Below are 25,759 nucleotides of genomic sequence, written 5' to 3' on the forward strand. Positions count from 1 at the left end.
TCCGTCAGGAATCCCCGAACGCACAGCTCCCATTCCGAACCGAACGCCAGGAACCGTTTCCGTTCTGAAATGTAACGACCGTGTGCGCTATGCAATGTATTTTTTATGGAATGCATGACTTCCAGGTGTGCGAATCCGAAAACCGAATCAGGAAACACAACCTGTGCGTCCAGTATAAAATAAAACTTATTTATTCCCAGGAAATACAGTAACCTTGATTGACTTAGAGCCAGACTACATTAAGGCCACACTCAAACCGAGCTGGTAAATCGCAGAAGAAACAAAAAAAAACGAAGAAGTAGGCGCTAAATAACTTAAATAAAACGTTAATTCAGCAGTTTTAAATTAAAGTTAGTGATCTGTTGTTTTGAAGATTTGAAGAAGGAAATCCAATTACAATTTCACGTGTGAAATTAGTGTTTGCATTTATTACTTTGATTACTTGCAATAATTTAACATTTATTTTTATCTGGATAGTTGCCATCAAAAAAATGAATTTCGATAGAAGGTATGATGGGGAGGCTTTTTTGTATCTTTTTACTAGGCAAACTTGTCGGCGAGCTTCCCACGAATTTGAATTGGAATCAAAGCAAGAGTTGGATGAGGAAATTGTAAGAGCAGTTCCACGTGGTGTCGATCTATATTCCCTTGAATTTCTTAAGGCTCTTCATGATGATCCGGAGAACAATCTTGGCCAAATATTAGCGGTAAGCAACTAATTTTGGTAATGTTACTATTTGTAAGCCTATAGCTAATTTACAATAAAAACCAATTAGATACTACATGACCCAATACTTTTCTAATTAGATAACAATATAGAAATGTACACTAGTGAAATAAAGTGGACTTTTAAGGGACAGATACAGAGAGGACAAAGGAAAACAATCACTCTGTAGAGAATTATAAACTGCCCAAGAATTGAGAACTAAAAAATCAGGCCTATATGATAGCTGTTATTAACTAAGAATAGAAGTCAAGTGCTCTAACAAATTGCACAAATTAATAAATAAATAGAAATCATGATAAAACTTTTTATTATATTATAGACTTTATATTTCTTGTCTGAAAATATATCATATCTAGCTCCATTTTTGTGTGCCAGGATAATAGACAAAAAACTCTTGCTTATATTTTGTTAATTAAAACTGTAAGTGTAGGGAGAATAACCTCTTTGATATTGAAGGTAAATATTTACTACTCAGCAATGAAACCATGTTATTGTAAATTAATCAACTGTGAGATTATTATATATGTATGTTATTACTTCATCACATATCTATTCATCTCACAGTTGCCATATAAACAATAATATCTCTTTCTCTCCACTGCTTTCCCTCCTTATGGGGCGCTCTTGCATTTCTTAGCCAATAGTGAAAGATGGCTAATTGGCTGGATCAATGCATCCTCTTCTGTTTTATTCCTTTGAAACTTCTATACAAGTCTTTTCCAGTCCTCTCTATTTCTCACTCGCTGTTTGACCTATCTCAATCTCAGATTAATTCTTGTATGATCTCTTGTTTCAGTTCTTCTCCAGCTATTATCAGCTCTTCCTCTTCTTCTTCTTTCATCTGGTTGATATTTGAATGCCTGTCTGGTTATATTATTTTGATATTTACTTAGTGTATGTCCAATCCATTTCCTTCTTTTAATTGTGACTTATTTTCTTTTGTTTTGTCTTGTTTTCAATGATTTATTTATAATGTAGTTAAGGTAAGGTAGTTGTTTCTTCTTGTCTTCCATATTTTGTGTTGTACAATAATATACTCCTAATACAGCTGTTAAATAGTTTGATTTTGGTTAATTCAGACATATTGTTTGTGCTCCAGATTTTCTTTAAGGAGTTATATGCATGTTGTATATTTACTATTCTTTTTTCTACATCTGATCTACTAGGCACAATCTTTTTTCCATGCTTGATCCCAGATTGTACTTCCTCCATTTGGCTTCCATTTATTTTAATTTCTTGGCTGTTGTTTTTTAAGGGTTTCGTTTTTTTCTGTATTTATCTTAAGGCTCATTACATTGGAGTATTTTGCAAGCCTTTAAATCTTTTTCTGCATATAGTTGATATGTTCAGTTTGAAGACATATGTAGTCTGTGAACTCCAAGTCCTTCACCTGGTTGTGCAAGTTCCACCTGATAACAGTTTTTTATCTCTTACTCTCTCCATGATCCAATCCGTTATGATTAGGAATAGTGACAGTATGCATCCTTGTTTACCTCCATTTTGTATATCCATATCTTCTACCATTTTTCCTGCATCTTATAGTATGGCTCTGTATCCCTTGTAGAATAATTTGATCAGGTTAGTACAATGAAATGTTCTAATATAAAAATTAGTATGAATGAATTTACAAGCTATTATTATATAAATTTTGAATGTATATATAGTGTCAACTTGAAAAATTTATAACTTTTGTGTTGTGTTTATATCTTTTTATAGCAAGAAAAGTGAAATAGTAATCCTTTCATTTTATAAAATATATTTCAATTTTTAGTTTTTTCTGTTTATATGAAAGAAATTTTAATAAAAAGCCTATATGAAAGAAATGTTAATAAAAAGCTGATTGTGGTTTGCTAGACATTGCTTCGATGAAGACAATATTTCCCATCTTTTAATATTATTTCCAGGTTGAGAAACATGGAATAAACAAAGTGGAAGTTCCTGGGGGCAAGAAAGAGACAGCATTTTATTGCCACCTGATGTTGGATTATTTTTATAAAATCAAAGATTTGGCCCCTAGTAACTCCAAAAATTGGACTGACCTACATCACTTCATGAATTATGTTTATAGAAACTTCGCTAGTGAGAGCCCTAGCACTAATTCTGAATGTTTGTCACCTTATTTCCTGGACGAAATGCGAGGATTAATACACAGGTAATTTTTTCATACAAATTGTTGCTAAAAATTAATCTTTTTGTTAGATTAAGATGTTTGAAGAATAATACTTCTATTGTCAGGTAATTGGTTTAGGTGTTTAAAATGTGGTATGTGATAAATGCTGTGGATAGGTCTTGGAGAAAGGCAGAAATGAAACACACATGTTCAGTTTGAACAGTTTTCAACCATTGCTTTATTTCAGACATATGACACACACATAATACATGTTGCATACACTGCAGGGGCCAACTTATGTTTCAAACTATTTCTAACACCCCCACTAGTTTGAAATATATGAACCAATAAACAACAATATAGCTTCTACAGAATACTACTACTTACTATCAGTGATACTTAAATATTTCACAAACTTACAATGTTCACAGCTGCCTAAAGCCTTTGTTAAAATGTCAGCTGCCATTTCATTTGTTTCTAAATAATAAATACTAATGAAACCATTTTCCACAGCTTCTCTAACAAAGTGATGACCAACATCAATATGCTTAGACCGTTTATGAAATACTTACTGGATTTAATGTTAACTTTAAAGCACTTTGACTATCGCTATACAAAGAAACACAATCATTAACCTGTTAATTCTTCTAACAAATTTTTTAAATAAATTGCTTCCTTTGATGCTTCAGATAAGGCCATAGATTCACCCCCAGGTCTTGAAGACAACAGCTGAGGCCTTATGTTTCTCAACAGGAGAATATGCTTGTCCCGTCTGGGGTAGATCTAGACACGCCCAACAAGTCACCACGGCGTTAAATGAAACATGCAGAATAATTACCGGTTGTATGAAGCCTACCCCCCCTACCCCTACTGTACCGGGTAGCTGGATTCTCATCACCAGATGACCGTAGATGCGCCTCACAATATGTGGAGAAGTTCAGGCAAACTTTCGATGAAAGGCACCAACTATACGGGTTTGACGATCCACCAGGAATCAGCCGACTTAAATCAAGGAAAAGGTTTATGAGAAATGTCAGCGTCGAACCACCCGAACTGTTCCCCCTACATCCAGAACGACCTAATGGAATGAACCTGGACTGGAGAACCTGGCGGACACTGAATCGCATACGCACAGGTGTTGCCCCTGTAAAACAGAACCTCATTAAATGGGGCATCAAGACAGATAGCGACGCACTTTGTGAATGTGGGGAAATACAGAACATGGAGCACCTGAGAGTATGCAGACTTTGCCCATCACAGTGCACCCTCGATGATTTATGGCTCGCAAATACAAAGGGTGTAGACGTAGCCCGATATTGGGCAGAAAAACTGTAGTCGGATCCAGACACGAAAAAGTAAAGTAAAGTCATAAGCACTGTCATGCGACTCGTCGTGTATTCATTGTACCATGGACGGTACCTATTCCGCATGATAAAATCATATGATTTTCGGTAATAATACGGGTAACACCAACATATTTAAATATCCCGCCTTATTCTTATGTCAATTCAGCGACATTCCCTTACCAAGAGACAACATTCTTTATTATTTATTTATTTTTTGTTTGTTGCATTGATATTGAACCTATTATGTAATGTGTGCTATTGTATCGTATTTTTCTTTTATTATTTATTTAGTTTATTTTATTCTTAGTTTAGTGTTTTATAGTCTTCATACTTTTAGTTTAGTTTCTTTATTAATTATTTTTAATTTGGTATAATATTAACACTAAATTTGATATACCCTGTCCACGATTTCTTCGTAAGAGCCACCTGCAAGCCCAAAGGCGTCTGATCTTTTTCTTCTTACTGCTGTAATCTGTATGCAGTTGTTGCCGGCGTGTTATTATTAAAAGTCGGGAAGTCAATGCAATCAACGATTTATTTTCCATTATAATGGTTTAAAAATCTAATAGTTGATACCTATACTGTGTCTAATATCTCTATGACCATAAACAAAAAGAAAAATCAAGAAAACCTCACTCATTGTCACTCATATCATAAGTCATAACTTATCATGCAGTGTAAACACGATTTTTTAAAACATCATAGAAACGAGGAATCATAACAAATCTCATATGATATTGTCATATGATAAAATCATGTAATGTAAAGTCTACTTTAAAAAGAATTCTTTTTAAGCAATATACTGTACTGTGGCGGATGCTGTGGCGGAGTTAACAACACTGCGCTAGTGACATTAACACCGACTGGTATTAATGTGACGTGTAGTGTAGTCATCTGTCTTGATTTGTTTATTTCTTTGTCGTCGAGTTTTATTTTTCGTTTAATTAAGTCTAAAAATAGTTCTTTTTAGAACTAAATTATATTATCAAATTTCAACTTAGTATATTATATACGTATATATTAGTTATATCAGTTTTGTGGTTTCCAAGAGATATTTGTATATTTGTAACTTCATTATGCCTGGAGACCGTTGTGCTGTGAACACTTGCAAAAATTCGCGTTCGAAGACAGGAGGTACGTTTTGATTGTTTCTTTTTCCATGTATGCAGGGATCCTCAGCCAATCACTGTGATCATTCATATTCACTTTTAGGTAAGTAATTTTCTATTAGTGTTTTTTGGTAAATACTTATCTATTATTTTAAAAACTTCAATGTCCAAATGGTAATAGCTTTGATGAGTCTCCAAGTCCAATGTTATTTTAATATTAAATATCATGACCTACTCTTAAACCACATTTGATTCATGGACGGATTAGGCATATAACCACGATATTTGAATCCTATGTGATTCATTGGACAGTGAAGTTTTTAATATGTTGGTTATCCCAAAAAGATATTTATTTTTAGTATCAGATATTAATGTTTCATTATGAGACATCAAGTCCAAAATGTCCAAAAAGGTTATTAAAACTAAATTAAAATTAAAACTAACAAAGTGAGGGAAAAAGTAACAGCTAACTTTATTTCTTGTATATATCAATGTTTCTGGAAATGGGTATTCAATGCAAGGTGGGGAAGAGTCTGTACAAGGTCAAGTTTCAGGACCAGCACTTAATATTTTGCAGAATATTGTTATATCCAATGGTAAGTACTAAATGAGATATTTACCTCCAAAGGTATCAAGAGACTTCCATCCAGCAACTTTTAATATTTTTTCAATTTTATTTATAAAACATATTTATATAATCTTTTCTTATTTTGATTTATTTAGAGTTTTCTAAACTATTGAAACCTATGTTTCAATTTTAAATAGTGTTCTTTATGTTATTATATATCAAAGTTAAAAATGCTCTACAGGTTATATATATGGTTATTTAGTCTGTTTGATCCACTCTATGTATAATCCTATTTTTAAAAACAGTTAAAAATAAAAGTTGTTAAAAGTTATATGAATTTTAATACTAGTAGTAAACATTCAGAGGCTGCATTCATATCAAGTGATAGAATTAGTACCCTTTTTCCTAAAGAAACATACCATACATTATAACATTTCTAAATTGGACTTTTTTTCTATTATTACAAGAGTATTGACTTATGTTTAAAATATTTTTTTCTGTTTACAGATAATGTAAACAATCAGACAACTTCACCACTGCCAGAATTTTCTCAAACAGTGAGCACTCAAACACCTTTACTTCTATCTTCCCATACTTCTATCCCTCCAAGGAAGGAAGTTCTGAGATTAAAAGTAAAGGAATTGAGAAATGAAAATTATCATTTGTCCCAAAAAATAAATGAACTTGAGACTCAAGTTCTGATGCAAAAAGCAGATGTTCTTAATTCATTGTCTGCAGAGGATTGTCAGCAGTTGATTTATAAATTGTGTCAAAAGGAACTTGTCGATTTTATAACAATACAGATTGCCCAGACAAACAAGAAACCACGAGGTCGCCGCCATTCAGATGCTTTTAAGCAAGAAGGTCTAAAGATGTATTTTACAGGACCCAGGGTATATAAAATAAAATTAATGAAACTTTTTTATCTTCATAATCCTCGCACATTAAGAAGGTACACTTAGGAAATCAAGATAAAACCTGGACTTAATGAAAATATTCGGATGATTACTCTTAAAGTGAGTAATTATTCTGAACAAGATAAAATGTGTATCTTATGCTTTGATGGAATGGCAATTAAGGCAAATTTATTATACAGCCGAGGATCAGATGAAGTTGTTGGCATATAAGATTTTGGAGCTGGTGAAAAATCAATTGTTCCTGCAGTAAGTGCTACTGTATTAATGGTGAGAGGTATAATGAATAATTGGAAACAACCATTATGTTATTACCCGCATCATTCTTCATGTCCTACAGAAAAATTGCAGGTGATTTTGACAGAGACCATAAAGTCATTATTCAGATGTGGTTTAAATGTTTGTGCCATAATAAGTGACTTGGGCTCAAATAATTGGAAATTTGCTAATAGCATGAATATAACTCCTGAAAATCCCTATTTTATTTTTAAGGAAAACTCTCAGGAAGATAAAAAAATTATTTTCATGTTTGATACTCCTCATTCTGATAAAGTTGGCAAGGAACAATTTATTAAAAAAACACTTTGTATGTATCAATGAAGCAAATATTAAAAAAACAACTTCGTGGGAGCATATTAAAGCCTTTTATGTGCTTGACAATAAATATGCAAACCGAGCTGCTCCAAAATTGACAGAGGCACATATAAATCCTAACGCCTTCCAGAAGAAGAAGGTAAAGCAGGCTTCACAAGTTCTTAGTAGCACAGTTGCTGCAAGTTTAAATTTATATATTTGATTTGGTATCATTCCAGCTGCTGCCGAAGGTACTTCAGAAGTTGTTCAAATATTTGATAATTTGTTTGATTTATTAAATTCTTCTTCACTGCACCATTCTAAGAAGTATTGTCAGGCATTTAAAAACTTTTTAAATATATTAAAATACCAAAAGCAATTTTTAGAAAAATGTGACAAGTTTTTTAACACTGTACAAGTTGTCAGTAATAAAATAAAGTTGTTATAAGTCATATAAAATGTTTAAAAGGATGGAGAATTACAATTCGTGGTGTACAATTGTTGTGGGAGAAACTTAAAAGTGCTGGCTATACCTTTTTGTTAACGAGAAGGTTAAATCAAAACTCTTTGGAGATTTTTTTTGGTTCCATTAGACAACAAACAGGAAATAATTTAAGTCCAACAACGTTTCAATTTCAAATGGAATTTAGAAAATACTAATGAATTCTGGAGCAGAAAATTGCCAAGGAGATCCTGATGCAGTTTTACTGAAACTCACCGACCTTCCGTTAACATTAAATAATCAACCTGCAGCAACCACAACAGTTGGATTAACTAATATTGATTTAGATTATCAAAAATTAGATATAATTTCACAAAATACTGCCAGATATGTGTGTGTATATTATATTAAAAAGTGTTTGGAGGTACATACCTGTTCAACTTGTTCAAATTTTGGGAAAACTGTCACTGAATTAGATGGTTCTAATTTCTAATGTTTTTTAAGGCATATGATACTGATGCCCTCGATATGTTTGGTAGTCTTCAAATGCCGGATAATATTTTTTTAGAATATAAAATTCAACTAATTAATATTTAAATGGAAATAAGCCACAATTAAAGGTTAAAATACATTTATTGACGTTTCAATTTCCACTTCGGAAATCGTTCTCAAAATACAAACATTAGTAAATTAAACAAATTTTGTTTTTGTTACTTAGTGAAAAATTCTTCTAATAATTTAATTTTATCTGACTCATCTATATTGACAATTCAGACATACATTATACATTTTAAAGTAGACGACTTTAAAATGATATTGCCAATATTGTTGAGTTGCGTTCCTGGGACGACTTTACTTATAAGATAGTTCATTCGATTACATGAAATCAACTTTAACGTGAGAATATCCGTCAGAAAAAATCATAACATGTAATTCGTCTTTAAAAAGACAAATACATGCCATGATGACAGTAAAATTCTCCCGTTAGTGATTCCATAGTAAATTATGAGGGAAAAACCAGGAAAAAACCTCATAATACTATCCCGACATGGTAAGTATTTGATCTTGCATTTAGTTTACCTTCAATAAATACCAAATTCCGATTTTATATGTTTGTTATTTAAAATTTAATTAAATGTATTTTAACCTTTAATTGTGGCTTATTTCCATTTAAATATTAATTAATTTAAAATGCCACAAGAAAATAGCTTCAGAACAATAAAATTCAACTGGACAAAATATTTGAACAACATTTTGAACACATAATAATCAAAAGTGGTGTCATAAAGAACTTTATTACTCTTTATGAAAGTGTAATATTCGTACATCCTTGTGTTAATTTTCCTTCTAAATATTTTTTAAATTTGTATGCTACAGTAAGGTTGTATTACACATTAAAATTTAATCAAAATTTCAAATGCCAAAAAAATATTTCAAATAGATCTATAAAAAATAAATTAATCGTTTGGAGCAATAAATAGATTTTTTTACTACTAACATGAAAAATTACTATTATTTATTTAATTACTACAAGAAGTAAATTTTCTCTCTGTATGTAAACAGTATTTACTTTTTTACCTAGGTAAATAATGAAAAATAAGTGTTAGTACAGTGCCATGTAGTTGTTTTGATTTGTTGATTTACTTACTTCTAATAAAAGTTTTACAATGCCTTTAACTTCTTTTGCAGACACTGTTCACAATATTGAAGTAAATATTCCCGCAGAGAACTCTGTTACAGGAAATTCAGAAATACATAATAGTTTGTAACAATCGCACAATTAATTATAATTTTAAACAAATTTCCATGTTCCAAATATTACAAATAATAGTATTTTTTTATAATTGTTTGTTTTTCAAGTTTTTTTTGTTAGAATAAATTAAGCTTACATTAAGAATAAGCTAATATATAAATGTTAGTAGCAAAAAAATACTATACAGTTGTGGTAATCTGAAAACTGTATATAGCACGCATTATTAGTGCGAAAAGAACAGTATGAGGTTGTTCTACTAGCAAAGAGAAGCCGAATATAGTATGAAACTAGTACCGACATACATGCTTGTTTTTAACACCCATTAGACTGAATTGTAATTTTGTTAAAGTGACATTCAGTTTTGATAGGGTAAACGTCAAATATACGTCTATTTTTTCATTAGTAATGAAATCACAATCAATCTAGGTTTTATCACAAGAAATTCTCGAGATATTTCGGTACCCACATATAGAATTTTATATCTTACTTTCGTTTGTGACGTCCTGTCTTATGCTTCTATAGAATGGTCACCATACTATTTTAACCATATTGAACTAAGGTCAAGGCTAAATATCAGTTCCTTAGAAAACTATAGAACTAAATGCGATCTAGTTTTTCTCTATAAACTACTTAACCATACAACTGACTGTTCTGATTTATTAGGTCCTATCAACTTTAGATAGGACTTAATAAGTAACACCAGAATTCTTAGAGAAATGCTTTTGTTCTCTATAAAACACTGTCACACTAACTATGGCAAACTCCCATATTAGAATTCAGATACTGGGAAATGACTTTAGTCAATATTATGATCTGCTGGATATAAAATCTGTAAGATTCAAGCACTGTTTGACTGAGTATATTTGGGATCGAAGATGAGTGACCTTTAACTTGGGAGTTTTCATTTCATTGTTATAAGAACTTGGGGGTATTCATTTAATTATAAAATGATTTTCAGGAAAATTTAATTTATGTAATTTAATAATTGTTAACAATATTTAATAATTATTTAATATTTAGTTTTAGTATTTGTGTTATAGTTAGGATATTTTATGTTGTTAATTGTTTTGTAAAAAATGGGGACATCCCATTAATTAATAAATAATAATTCTGGTTTTATTCGCAAAAAAATACAGGAATTGATATTTCCAGTTAGGAAAATGGTAACCTTTACAACTGAACATAAAATTCAAATTATTAAATGCTATTATTCTGGAAGTAGTACCAATAATATAATCGGTACGTTTTCGTTTTCATTCGAATGCCCTGTACTATCAAAATCTGCAATTCACATTATTTTTAAATTTGAAAAAACTGGTTGTGTCAAGAATTATAGAAAATGCATGAACAAAATGTAGAACAGGAACAGCGTGAAACTGCCGTAAGTAGTCTAACTGAAATCAATTATCCTTATAACAGCACACTAATTTCAAAAGAAACTGGTATTACTGCTAGAACTGTACGAAATACTTTAAAAAGAAACAAGTACCATTGCTACTAAAAAAATCTTAAATTCACAACTATTCTACTAGAAACTGTAGTGAATGCAAATTAAAAAGGCAGGTAAAAAACTTAAAACAAAAAAGATGGCCTCTGGCTGTCTTTTATGTAATTTCAGATATAACAAGAAAAAATGCATGTTTTTTATAAAAGCGCAGATAGTCAATGTTTTTGTCTCAAAAACATTTTATGATATTACTCGGTAAAAGTCTTTTGAATGAACATCTGAAGAGATATGAAACAGCTCTCTAATGATTTAAAAACCACAATCATAAAAATTCTTGGAACAGATCAAGACAAGAGTTCAAGAAACCCAACTGAGGGACTTCCAAATCGACAACCTGCTAAGCAAACAAGATGTCATTTTTGTCCGAAACATAAAGACAGAAAAGTGAAATCATGTGATGACTGTAAGGGAGCAAGTTGTAAGGAACGTAGTGTCACCCGAAACTTTTGTCAAGATTGTTTTAGAAATTAAGATATATACGTATTCACTCTCTCTTAATTTTTCCCATATCATTTTTACTTGTTAAAATTTTTTGTAAGTTTACTTTTGTTAAATTATTGTTGTAAAAGTTACCAGTAAGTCTAATTTAAGTTAGTTTGCACACAAAATTGCCTCCCGAAACAATTGTAAGAGTTGGGAAATGCCACCGTCGTAATGAAGACAACGGAGTACAAATCAAAAAAACCAAATCTTCTAGATCCTGCGGTACATAGAAAACTTAAAAAAGATCTCACAGCAGTCACCCTACGGAAAATCAATAGACTTATAAAATCTTCGTCCATACCAGAGGATATAAAGCCAAAAATATGCAACAGCGAAGCAGTTCCACCACGCTTGTATGGCTTACCGAAAATACACAAAGACGATGTAACCCTACGCCCTATTGTTAGTTCCAGAGGATCTCCATCTTACAGAGCAATGGGAACCCAGGTCGTAGCCAACCTTTTCATGGAACGTCCAGAGAAGAGGGTAATGGACTCAGCATACAAGCCAAGGGTATGGTTTAGATACGTCGATGACACTTTTGTGATTTGGGGTCACGGAGTAGAAAAACTTAACGATTTCCTGTCGTATATAAACACACTACATTTAAACATTCAATTTACGATGGAAACAGAAAGATCAACAACTAGCGTTCCTAGATGTATTAGTAAATCGAAAGGGAGGTTACTTAGGACATAAAGTGTATCAAAAACCTACACACACACACACACACACGGACAGATACCTAAACAGGAACTCAAATCATCATCCAGGCCAAAAACAGGGTATCATCAAAACTGGCAGAGAGAGCGAAGAGAATTTGTGACCCACAGTATCTGCAAAGTGAACTTCTTCATATTGAAAAAGCACTCACCTCTAATGGTTATACCAGAAGAGAAATACATAAAGCGATAAACAACGTCTCTAGAAGAAAGAACGAAGAAACAGAATGTATAGGCAAAGCGGTCTTGCCCTATATATCGGGGGTAGCGGACATAATTGGGCGAATACTTAAAAAAGCCAATGTAAAGACCATTTTCAAGCCCACAAAGAAAATCAAGGACTGTTTAAGATCGGTGAAGGACAAACGCGACCCATTAGTAACGGCCGGAGTATACCGAGTACCATGCACATGTGGGAACCACGAAAAGACACACAAATACAAGGATAAACGAACATAAAAGCCATTGTCGTTTAGGACATATCGACAAATCTGCTTGGGAAGCGAAGAACATCGGATACTGTTTGAAGAAACGCAGATGCTGGATAAAACATCACAGTACTACCCACGGTTGTATCGGGAAGCGGTGGAGATATATAAGCACCCAAATAATTTTAATCGGATAGAAGGAGGACTAAAAATCAACAAAACATGGATACCAATATTAAAATCCACCAAAACCCTTCCTGCAAAACACAAAGAAAGAAAAGCTACTACAAACGACAACACGCCCCTCACGCCAAAACCAGTGGAGGGGAGGCGAGTAGAGAATATAAATATGGCCTCCGCAGTACAACGCGACGTCAGATTCAGCGTACAAGCGAAGCAGTAACATCTCCAGAAGATACCAACCCTTAGTGTTGGCGAAACTTCGAGAACTAATCTCAGAAGACAACGGCCTAACAGCCCGAACAAACAGTTTAACAATTGTAAGAGTTGTTTTTTACTTTAGTAGAAATATAAGTTTTTCAGTTTCTTATTTGGCTATGGTAGAAAAGTTTTATTTTTATATAAAATAAATAAAACATTTTTACTAATATTTAACTTTTGTATTTTTTAGTTATTAATAAATATTGTACGAGACGTATGTTCTTTTTTTCAATGCAGAGATAAATTCTGGTTAATTTAATTTTGGGATATTTACGCACCCCACGATACCAGTTGAGTGTTTATAAAATAGCGATACCATCTGAGGACATAAAATTAAAACAATATATTGTCGATTGTAATTGATTCAAATTAACTTGTTTACTAACTTTGAAATAATATAAACACGTCTCTGTTCTAACCACTTGTGCCAGTCCGGAACTGACCTTCATCATTGCATTCCTAAAAGTTGCCTTATTTTATAAAAAACGTCATACAAGGATTTCTATAAACAAAATTTTTGGGCTGTGCTTTAAATCCATAATTAGCTAATATATTGATGTAAGACTTCAAAACAAATATTCCTAATCAAAATTTAAAGCTCACAATACGTTGGGAATATGTAGATGATCTGTTGGAAATACTTCTGATTAATATAAATATAAGGTAAAAAGGAGGAGTCAATAAAACTTACAATGGAAAAGAAATAAAATAAATCGTTGCCTATTCTGGATGTTTAATCTCAAAAGAAAATAGTGGATATGGGACTCATGTATACAAAAAACTAACACATATGAACATATATCTAAATTATAAATCAAATCATAACATAAATGTTAAAAAGGGAGTCATTAAATCATTATATGATAAAACTAAAATTGCCTGTTCTAATGACAATTCGTTTTGGAAGAAAAATAATTATTAACATCTATTTTAGTCAAAAATGATTATCTGATGTCGGACGTCATGCGTAAGTCTGTCAGTAATTTCCCCGATTCAGAGATATGTAAGAGAGGGGATATGACACAAACGATATTTCTATATCTACTAAATGGGACCACTTAATTTGACAGGATGTACTCTCCAATATGGCGACGGGCAGGTCCGGATTCAAATTAATTCAAACTGTATTTACGATTTACTGTTTAGTTTGGGAATAAGCATTGAGTTAGATTAATAATAGTTATTTGGAATAAAATTACTTTCATTTTTAGTACTCTTCAAGTACACTTTAATAATAATTATAAAATTTATTATATACATAAAGTTTAAAAAAATGTACAAAACCAGTCAATGATGGTTTTAAAATTATAACATTTACATACAAGTAAAAAATAACAATTAGCAAGTGCACTTGCATAAGTTTATATACATTTAGATATGTTAGTTCCATGTACTATTAATATAAATTATATATTTATATATAATTATTTTATATATTTATATAAAAAATATAAAAATTAGTTATTGTGTATAGGTAGGTAGTTAAAGAATTGTATCCAAGACATGTCGTGTTCTTTATCCTTTTTTAACTTATTGTAGTTCCTATGGAATTTTTATATCTGCATATAAAGATCCCTTTTCCAGTAATGCGAGCCTATGATAAGGGATATTATAGCTAGTGTCAAAGTCGCGGGATATTTTAAACGGTTGAAAATACTACTTTTTAGCTGTTGCAACTGTCAACAATAACTAACTCAACAGGCGATTGTCGATATTCACCGGCTTTTCGTTTATTTTCCGTAACATATAAAGTTTGAGACACTCATCCTATGTATAAAGCTGGTACAAAAACTAGCTCACAATATGATGGTATATCGAGCCCTCGAATAAAACTTAGAAAAATGAAAGAGCTTTATTATATTGATGTTAACAATGTTTACAAGAATTTTTAAACAATATTTTTATTTTATTTCTTTTTAAACAATTTGAATTCCACTAAAGTGTCCACTAAATAATACCACTTTATTAATAAGAGGTCTCATACTGAGAGATTTATCAGTCTTACTCTTGCACATATAGAACATCCTAATATCAATATAGCGGCTTGCTACAGCCTTTATTAGGAGTATTCTGTGATTATCTGAGAATTGTTGATCAATGCCATGACTAAGTAAATTTAAAAAGATGTCTTTCTTTATGTACCTCCGTAAAACTTTTGTAACTAAATCGTTGGTACTCATACAAGTTGGAGAAGGGATTTCTTTTAAAATTGTCTCAGCCATAAAGCATATATCAATTACACTTTCAGATGGATATTGCAATCCTTTTTTATTTTTTTTATCAATAAATGAAAATAAAAAGTTGTTCCGAGTGACACTTACTAAGGCGCTTAAACATTCACTACAGACTAATCTTTTTTGTAAGTAAAACACAACATAACCAGCAATGTATGTAGTTATGCTTTTAGATTGAGAGAAAGGATTGATATAGCTGTGATCATGATCAATTATATCTACTGACACATCAGTATCACAACCATTACTCAATCTATATTCTCTGGAAGTGATATTAATGTAATCGGTGGGATTGCATTTTAAAATATTTAAATCTTCTAAAGGAAAGCAGTTACCACTAAATTTATTTTTCAGTTCAACATGCACCAACATTTTTTTATAAGCTGACTGAAACTTCATTTTGTACACAAATAAAGTAGCTTTAGTATAAAAAAAGCATAAATCATATTTTTAAACGCAAAAAACTGCTGTTGTTACATCAAAAAAATGTCAAATAGTACATATTTAAAGAATGGCCAAAACAAAAATGTGAGTAATTATTAACTAGTACTTTATACAAAATATCAAGAACCTTCTAGTTGAAATCTCTTTGTTCACACCTATACAAACTTATTTATTTGCAAATGAAAGCAAGTGAAATGTACAATTGAAGTTGTATACTGTGTAATGTCCAGGTGTAATTATAATTATAATGTCCAATTTACTAAATTTTGAATGTTCCCAGTTCCCACACTATTTACGAAGTGTATCCAGGCATTTCTCCTTTCAACATCTTTAGGAAATCTACAACCACATAAACCAAATTAAAAAGATTACATGTTCTTTTTACACGCGGCATCACTAAAAACGGAAGTAATACCGCCCTGTACACTGTTTACAATTTCATACTAACCTATGAAAAGATATTCCAGTGGAGATTTTCTTATTATTACGAGTGTTATTTGGACACAAAATAAAAGAACACGATGTCATAATAGTTTCGCTTTAAATAAACGTAAAAACCGTACAAAAATAAGCTCAAAATATTTTTAAAATTAAATTTCTATGCACAGAACTACTCGACACAAACAACAATCTGTCAGATACTCACCAATATGGCGAACCGATTCCATCTATTTCACCGTATGTCATATCCCCTGTCTTACATATCTCTGCCCCGATTCAAATTCATAATGGGCAACCTACATTACGCGGCTCAGAATAGTGGGTCGGGCCACCGAACAACGTTCGGTGGTCGGGCTCTAAAGAAAATGTCACACTGAGAGTGCAGTACGGGTAAGATACGGCAATGCTTTTCTTATGGAGAATAAACGCGCAGGGTTGTCGGGTTTCTCCAGCTGTTGATTATTCATTGTCTCACAAGACCGGCTTGGATAAAATGCATCTGCCAGCAGTACCAGTAAAATATTTTATATCATGTATACGTATACAGTAGAATAAAAAGGCATTGATGAGTTATTGACAACGAAAACTATGAATTTTGCATATAAAACGTCAACATGAGATATACAATTGAATCATATTCATAAGAGTAACATTTGAACACCTCTTTACAAGAACAACATACAATAACTGCAGTTTTAATGTTTTACATAAAATAGAAAAAACCTACATAATTTCTAGGAAAGAATTTGGAAACTTGGAAATGATATTATTTATAGATATTATATATAATATTCAATTTCCAATTCTTTCATAAAAATTAGATTTTTTCTATTGTATGTAAAATATTAAGAATACAGTTATGTTGTTTCTATAAATAGGTCTTCATTTCTTTTGTAAAACTTCTGCTACAAATTACCCTCATTAACATAGTCACCTAAATATGGCCATAAACTTGTTTGTCATAATTAGGATTTGATAAACTCCAAGCTTTCCTTATTTCACCCTGTAGTAGAGTAGAGTATATATGGTTTGTGGATACAACTTAAAGAAAGAAGATTTCAAAAACTTTTTTGAAACTCTGAAACTTTTTTGACATAAATTCATTAATGGTGGAGACTTCAACAGCAAACATGTATTAGTTAGATCTGGTCTCACAACTAAAGGCAGAAAACTAGTAAGTTTAATACATAAAAACAACTACCACCCTTTGTCAACAGGCTTTTAAACATACTGGCCAACGGATCCAAATAAAATACCTGATCTGCTAGATCTATTTATCACTCAGGGCACCTCTCCTGCTTGGAAGTCATGCCGAGCTATGACTTTTCATGCACCAAGGCTGCACACTGGTAGAACTAACTGGGACAAATACGGTGGCAAATTAAAAGAAGATATCAGTCTACAAGTAAGCCTCAAAACAACAAAGGAGATAGATGAAACACTAACAGCCTTAAACAACACTCTCATAGAGGCTGTACAAAATACCACACCTGCAAACAATACATGTAGCAAAGCCCAATACATCCCAGCTGAAATAAAAAAGTTGGTAGCTCAAAAAAGGAAATCTAGGACCAAATTGTGTCAGATTGTAGATTAAAAGTGTCAAACTCTCTATTCCTTAGCTTTATTTTATACTCAATATCAATACATACTACTTAGACATTGCATATTGCTGCCATGTGTTTTAGCACCATAACCTATTTATCTTAACCTCTATTTCTAATCATCTGTCATTCTGATTTACTCAATGACACAGAAGGTCACAAAAAGGATTAAGGGAAGTATTACACTTTACACCCTCCCTTAATACTTTTCTTAATTCTGCGCAAAAGAAAATCTTATTATTTATTTATATGTGAATAAGCAAATAAATATACAGTACAAAATAAGAAGCAAATTATTCAACAATACAACAAACTTAAAATTATTTCAATCTAAATCACTACTTATTTAAACTCCCCTCTCTAAACTAATACAATCCTAAATTATCTCTATTATTTCAAAACTGTACTTTATGAAGCCCTTTTGTTAACATATCTGCCAACTGTAATTTTGTATTTACAGAACAAAGTTACATGATATTTGAATTTAAAGTATCACAAACAAAATTACATTTAATATCTTATTTTCTGGGTTTTTAATGAGAGATGTACAGCCTTGATTATCTTCGTACACAGTGAAATTTTGAAATTTTATTTTCATATCAATAAACAATTTTTTAATCCATAAATACTCTTGCACTGCTGCACATAAAGCTACTAATTCTTCTGAACTTAAAGACTGACACAATTCCAGCGAAAATACCAGTAATCAGACCACTAACCAAAAACGAAGTTCAACAAGAAATTCAATATTTAAACATTAGAAAATGTCCTGGACTGGACAAAATAACACCCAAGATGATAAAGGAACTACCAGATAAAGGAATCATGCTGTTTACTCTCATCTTATGCCATTCTACGGTTAAATTACTGTCCAAAAGCAGGAAAAAATCCATAATCCAAAGGTTTCATCATATAGGCCAATAAGTCTACTACCAATCGTATCCACAATACTTGAAAGGTCACTGTTACAAAGAATTAACTTAGACCCCAATGCGGAGGAATGAATACCCAACCAATAAATTGGGCTTTCGAAAAGAACACTCAACGATACAGCAGTTTTTTTTACATATACAGCAGCGGCCTGATTTTCAAAATCAAGAAATATCTTTCCATCACCTACCTGAAAGTGTTAAAATCCTATCTAAATGGATGAGAATTCCGAACAAGGGTAAATGAAAGTAATTCCAATAATTTTCCTATACAATTTGGTGTCCCACAGGGCAGCGTTTTGGACCAATATTATATGTGCTATACTCCACAGATCTACCCTCCAATAATGAAACCATCACTGGTACGTTTGCAGATGATGCTGTCATCCTTGCAGTCGACGAAAATCCAACTATAGCATCTAACATTCTACAGGTACAACTGAATGAAATCGAGAGGTGGTCAAACAAGTGGAGAATTAAAATAAATGGAACAAAATCAGTTCTGTGACTTTTACCTTGAGAAGAGACATTTACCTGACTGGATTCTTCTAAAGAGACATTGAGTGAAATGGAAAAAAAATCTTATAGCACTTATCATACTGCTTTTAAAATCTGTTAATGTGGTTGCAGACTAAGCTCCAGGCAAAAGTTCGTTTAATTTTGAAAGTAGCCGAACATAAGTAGCTTTTGTCTTGTTAGGAATAAGTGCTTATACTAAAGTAATCGCAGTATTCTGCTCTAATTTGTGGGTTGTATATAGTTGATAAAAAAGGTGAGGTACAGTTTTGAAAGTACCAGTATTGCGACCTTGCCAGAAGAAACAGATTTTGTCTTGTTCAAAAAATTAACAACCGATCATCGTGTGGCCCTGAATCAAATAGTAAAAATTGTTCTCCATTTTGTGTTAGTTTATACTCTTCTGGAAAAAACAATGTCTTTTCTGTGAAGAGGTAAAGCCGAAGCGGCTTGCTGATTACTTCGTACACGCCTTATTGTTCTTTTAATGCTGCTCACTTTTGGAAGCGTGGCAGCTGTAGCTTGACTAAGCTGAACAGATGCAGTGGATTTTATATGATGTGGTCCATCTTGGGTTTGTGTAGCGTTTTCACGTATTCCATTAAAAAATTTTGTTTTTTTTTCACTTGCCTTGCATCGCCATATGATTGTGTGTCCCACTTCTTTTTACTACTGCATCTTCTAAGGTTATAACACGAGTTTTACACTTGAATGTCTTATAGTAATAACACTTCCAATAAATGTTTTGCTTTTCTTTATCTTTCTGGTAGAGATAACCGTCGATCAATAATTTATTCTTACCCTTTTCACTAAGTACACACCCCAAAGCCATTTTGCGTCGTGGCCCTATCTTAGAGTTTTGGCAATAACGCAATAGAAAACTTTCGTTCAAGTATTTATATGAAATTTAGTTGTTTTGGTTAGTATTAAGATTAACGGCACATATTGTAATCTCTTTTAATGGGGTGTACTTATGAAGAATTTAAGAATGGGATTTCCCACCTTCAGGTAATGAGGTAAAATAGAATTTATTTTAAGATATTATTATCAAAAAGAACAGGAAACAAATAATGGAATATTTAGAAAGCTCGTTAGCAGTTTAATCACTTTGTTAAAAAAAAACGTTACAATGTAATTAGTAAGGGATTATTGCACTCAATTCTTGCGGGGAATAGCACATAATTTATCGTATTAGTATATAGAAAATACATATAAAGATCAAATATATATTATAATAATAAATTTATTAACGAGATAGCTAGGTCGAACACAATCTAAGCAGTAATAACTATTTAAAGAGCACGTAAGTTACTGTATTAGTATACTGTTTTCGGGCAATTGTCCTAGATCCGCTGAGAAAGTGAGTATATCGAGCGACTTGAATCGACCTCTACAAGATTCTTCCGCATTGAATGCTAAGATCACCCGGACTTTTTTTAGACTATAAAGACAGATTAGCTATTCACTGCAGTACCACAGAAAATAACTCCATATCGCATAACAGAATAAAAGTTCGCATAATATACTGATATTAAGACCCCCTGGTATAGATAGCTTTTCAATACTCTTAATGAGCAGCAGGCTCTATTCAGTTTTTTTGAAGACCACCATTTTTTTGAAAATTTAAGTAATCTTACAGGTTCTGTGTTTTGTGACAGAAAATTAACTCTATCTATGAACTGTTTTCGTAACTGACTGGTTCTAAAGTAAACAGAAATGGTCTTATCAGTTTTAAGTAACAGCCTATTTCCACTGAACCACTATTCAGCTTTACTTAGAATTTGTTCTGCCACTGTAAGGAGTGTTTCTATGGTTTTATCCCAGAACAGCGCATTTGAGTCGTCAGCGTAATTTAAAAGGTTTAAAGAACCACTAACCACCGCGTTTGGCAGGTCGTTGATATAGATCAAAAAGAGAAAAGGCCCCAAGACGCTCCCCTGTGGTATGCCTAACTTGATCGGTTCAGAGTAAACCTTAACCTTACATCTCTGTTTCTCTAAGCATACTTTTTGTGACCTATCTGTGAAAATGATTTTATCCATTTCAATGCCGGTCCCTGTATTTCATAACGATGTACTTTGTCTAGCTATCGAAGGCCTTAGATAGGTCTAAATAAGCACCTAGTGTTTTCATCTTTGCCTCTAGTTTTTCTAAAATTTTTGATATAAATTGATTGATTTATATGGATCAAATGAGTTTTATGCTCATTTTATTTTGTCTTTATTACATTAAGGGGTAGATAAACATTATTCAAATATTCAGAAAACGTGTTAACAATATTTAGATAAAGGGAAAAAATAAGAGGATTAATAAAATCATGAAGAAAATAATTGGTGAAGATAAACAACATGGACTAGAAATCAACATCAGCTAAACATAATACATGATAATGTAAGACACAAAGCAAAAGACGAACAGACAGAATATAAATTTGAAAAAGTCATAAATTTTATCTACTACGAATTGATGACAAATTTCAAAATATTGTATAATTAAAAGCTCGAATAACCAATAGAAACAAAAAATATGGAAGACTAAGAATGACAATGAAGTGAAAATATGTATCCAAAGCGACAAAAATTAGACTACAATAATGTTATAAGAGCAGCATCACAATTTTCGTAAAAATATAAATACTGCGCAGAATGTTAATTTTTTATTGATTTTAAAAATAAATAATAACTATGTTTTTAAATGTTTTTTTATGTGTAGTTTGATCCAAGAAGACGAGGCTCAAGTTTGTTTAAGAGTATTGGCTACTTTAAGAGAATATTGCGATGTTGTGCTGCGGAATTACATTGAGCAAGGAGACCACCGAATTACTAGTAAGTGTCTTATATTCAACAATACTTTAATCCTATAAAATCAGCAGAAAAGTTTTCTGAGATTCTTTTTATTTATAAATTATATTCATGCTAGAATAATTTTTTTTTGTTTTCAGAACTAATTCAATATTACAAAGCCATGATGGGAGCTGCCAAACAAATAAATGAGGTATTTGATGAGTTTGCAAAAATCATGTATAAGAATTATTCTGAGGATTGGACAGATTTTAACAAATACGTATTCATAAGATATTTTTGGTGCACAGAATTTGTCCAACAGAAAGTTAAGGATATTTTAAGGGTAAGATGGTTCGTTTAATTGAACTAATATGATCATAATTTTGCTATTGCTGGGAATATTAGAAAGGTTTATATATTCAGAAGGGAGGGATTTTAATAAAAATTTGAGGTATTATTTATTGCCATTATAATTCAATGACACGTTACTAAAAAAAGTTAATTCATATTTGATCCCCCTTGTACTTATCTAATTTATGTGAACTTTAATATAGACTAGAGCAAGCCCTGGTGATCCTCCTGGTACTCTTGAAGCATTAGAAACCATACAGAATTTATGGATTACTAAAAAAAAACAAATTCAAAAAATGAAGTAAGTAAAAACTTAACGTTTATAGCAATGAAGCAGTAAAAATTATTTATTTTCCAGTGCCGATCATAGTCTGACAGAGGGTTCAGTAGGAATGTTTACAGAAGACCTTATGATTGATGATCATAGAAAAGTTCTGGCTATTAGCTTTTGGGTAAAGCGGATTGACGAGTAAGTAAATAAAACAAAAGCATAAAAAACATTTTGAATGATTCTATTAGTTTGTAAAGATACTGAACTGTTTTTATAAATCTTTTTTTTTTTTTCGTCTTTATAGAGGGGGGTCTGGAATCTTCAAAAGACATTTCAGTCCAGGACTCCGCCTGACTGACCTTACTACAGGATTCGTTCTTCGTACTCCCGGCGTTAGTTCCCGAGGTACTTTAAAATGCCCTCTCGTCGCCGAGTCTACGCCGAACGCCTACCTGCTAAACCAGACCCTCCCCTGTCATCCAGCGATCCGAAAGCGGAATGGCCGCTGTAAGCCCGGCATCACTTCCGAAGCACTACCTTTATTCATTCATTCTCCATTCATACATATCCACACTCCATTACTCTTACCCCTGCCGTTGGTCCAGCTGTCTTTCTTCCTCGTCCTTTCTCTTGATCACTGCATGGATATAGCTGTGTATGTTAGTCCAACCTGATTTATTTTAAATCATTCTCTCAATCATTTCTCTCACTGTAACAAAACTCTCACCTGTCTCTCTCTATATTCTGTTCCATTCCACTATCCATCTCCTGGAATCTAACATCGTATATTTTACAGTGTTCGAGTATCCACTCATCTATCTGTGTCAGCCTTTCCGAATATAGAGAGGTATGCCCTAAAACATCCGTGTCCTGTGAGCAACTGCATCAGGAAATACTCCAGTTGCCTGTGGCCACAGTCCACCCAATCTGTTATGTTCGGGATCAGCATTTTCGTCCACTGTGCCACATCCTCCGTGTTGTTTCATTCTTCTTGCCATCTTTCAATTTACCTTTCCCTTTCCTGTCTTCTTTCGGCAAAAGTAAGGTTTGGGCCTCTTTTCTCATAGAGCTTTTTTCTTTCCACCGCCAAAACATGCAACGGAATACATCCAGTGATGGTCCACAAGGCTACCGCAGACACAGTCCTGTAGGCGCATGCCATTGGCAACAGACTTGTTCTGTTCACTTGTGTCATGAGCCTCCTATAGGCCGTTATCTCTACCGTCTCGCTCCAGACTGGTGCCACGTAGACAATCGACTGTAAAACACCGTGTAAGACCATCCTCCTATCGGATTTGGGTCCCCCAATGTTGGGTATCATTCTTTCCAACGCAGCCGCACTATTCGCAGCCTCCCGGACCACCTCCCGCACGTGCTTCCCCCATGTTCCATTCTGGTGCAATGTCACTCCTAGGTACTTTACTTGTTTCTTGGGTGTTAGACATACTCCCGCACATTGCAATTCAACACTTTGCCTGTTCCTTTTCCCCTTTAGAATGATGGCTTCCGTTTTGTCTGCCGCAAGTTTCAGTCCGTGCTGCGTCATCCATTTCTTTACGATGCGGCCTGCGTTCTAAACCCGGTATTTGAGATCTGGCTCATCCCGGGCCACTACCAGTACAGTGAGGTCATCCGCGAATGCGAAGGGGGTTATACCCTCTCCGTATTCACAGTGCATAACCCCGTCATATGCCAGGTTCCATAGCGTTAGGCCCAAGACAGATCCCTGGGGTACCCGCCGTCACGTCCACGATCGTGCCCTTTTTCACCATAATAAGCACAGTTATTGTTTGATAGCTAACTATTAGTTTGAAGTCAAATTAGTGCAATTTAGTCTTAATGAGACATGATTTTATGTACTAAAAGATTTAAACCGTTAAAAAAGAATTTAAAAAAACTATTTACAAGCAGCGGCGGAACGAAAATTAGAAAAATACATGTTTAAGTATTCCCGAATCAATTACTGGAAATATTATACGACATAACTGACAAGAAAAAATATGACATTCGTATACAAAAAGATGCACTCTTTTCGATAATAATGTCAAAATAAGGTATTACCATTTAAAAAAATTGTAATGACGTCATAACCTGAACAGTGATGAAGTCATGAAAAATATGAGTTCATCAAAAAATGCGCAACTGAAAAATAAACCTGTCTGAGCTTTCTTTGCCCAATGGCTAAATCAAGCGTTTAACGAATTTTTTCAACCTTTGAGTGCTTACTATTTATACTACTTGGTAAAACAAATAAGTCTGCCAAATTTCCAGGCTATAATTCAATCTCCTCAGGATTTAATCATTTTTATGCGTTACGCTTAAAACGTTCATCGTTAACATTTTTTTTTTTTTTTTTTCACCTACCAGTGTTTTCCCATTTCGTTTGGATGATTATTCTAACATATATACAGACTAAAAATTATTTGCTGGTTATTTCAGGTATCCACCATTTTTGTCGATCTGTCTAGCTCTTATTATTTTCGCTGGTATCAGAACTTTTTATATAATTTTATCTATGGGATATTTAATACAGACATACATTAGCTGTATAAGTAAACATTTTACGTAGCGGAAATACTGTAATTGATGTTAACCCTTTTTTTATTTTAGAAAGAAAAATCAAAATTTAAAACGGTTTAATCACCATATTTTTCAAATACTAATCAAACCAGACTTTCAACAGGCTCGCCCATTAGTGGACACTAATGGGGAGTGCATTTGTGAGGAATGCATGATTGCATATTTCGATGTTATGTTACAACATCCGAAAGGAAATTGCGGCATGTTACCAAGTCCTCCTCGACGAATTTGCTGTCGTAGATGTCGGACACTGTTAGCGTTAGATAATTTTCATCTACACGTTAAAGGTAATTCTAGCACAACCAGTATGACGTAGATTCATGTGTTACGTAATTCATACTTACTTTTTTAAATAATCTTTTTTCTTTATCCTCAGATCACGCAGATAAAGTGGGAGAGATATCTTTAAAAGATATTTTAAAGAATAATGTAGGTCGATCTCCGGTCCTGTTTGAGGATTCGCCGGAGGATAGTGAAATATAG

The 25,759-nt window shown here is 32.8% G+C and overlaps 2 protein-coding genes across 2 annotated transcripts; both read left to right on the top strand.

The window, feature by feature from the left end:
- The first annotated feature begins 49 nt into the window (after positions 1 to 49).
- LOC140451967 (uncharacterized) lies at positions 50 to 13,329 on the top strand. Its single transcript, XM_072545956.1, has 3 exons — positions 50 to 707; positions 2,632 to 2,879; positions 9,479 to 13,329. The coding sequence occupies exons 1-3, from the start codon at positions 492 to 494 to the stop codon at positions 9,495 to 9,497; spliced, it is 483 nt and encodes a 160-aa protein (XP_072402057.1). The 5' UTR covers positions 50 to 491; the 3' UTR covers positions 9,498 to 13,329.
- Positions 5,079 to 25,759, top strand: LOC140451706 (uncharacterized). The gene is made up of 7 exons (XM_072545550.1): positions 5,079 to 5,395; positions 22,004 to 22,116; positions 22,233 to 22,417; positions 22,629 to 22,726; positions 22,784 to 22,894; positions 25,307 to 25,563; positions 25,653 to 25,759. Exons 3-7 carry the CDS (start codon positions 22,256 to 22,258, stop codon positions 25,757 to 25,759), a joined length of 735 nt encoding a protein of 244 aa, XP_072401651.1. The 5' UTR covers positions 5,079 to 5,395; positions 22,004 to 22,116; positions 22,233 to 22,255.

Source organism: Diabrotica undecimpunctata, chromosome 10 (assembly GCF_040954645.1).
Source record: "Diabrotica undecimpunctata isolate CICGRU chromosome 10, icDiaUnde3, whole genome shotgun sequence".
NCBI lineage: Eukaryota > Metazoa > Arthropoda > Insecta > Coleoptera > Chrysomelidae > Diabrotica > Diabrotica undecimpunctata.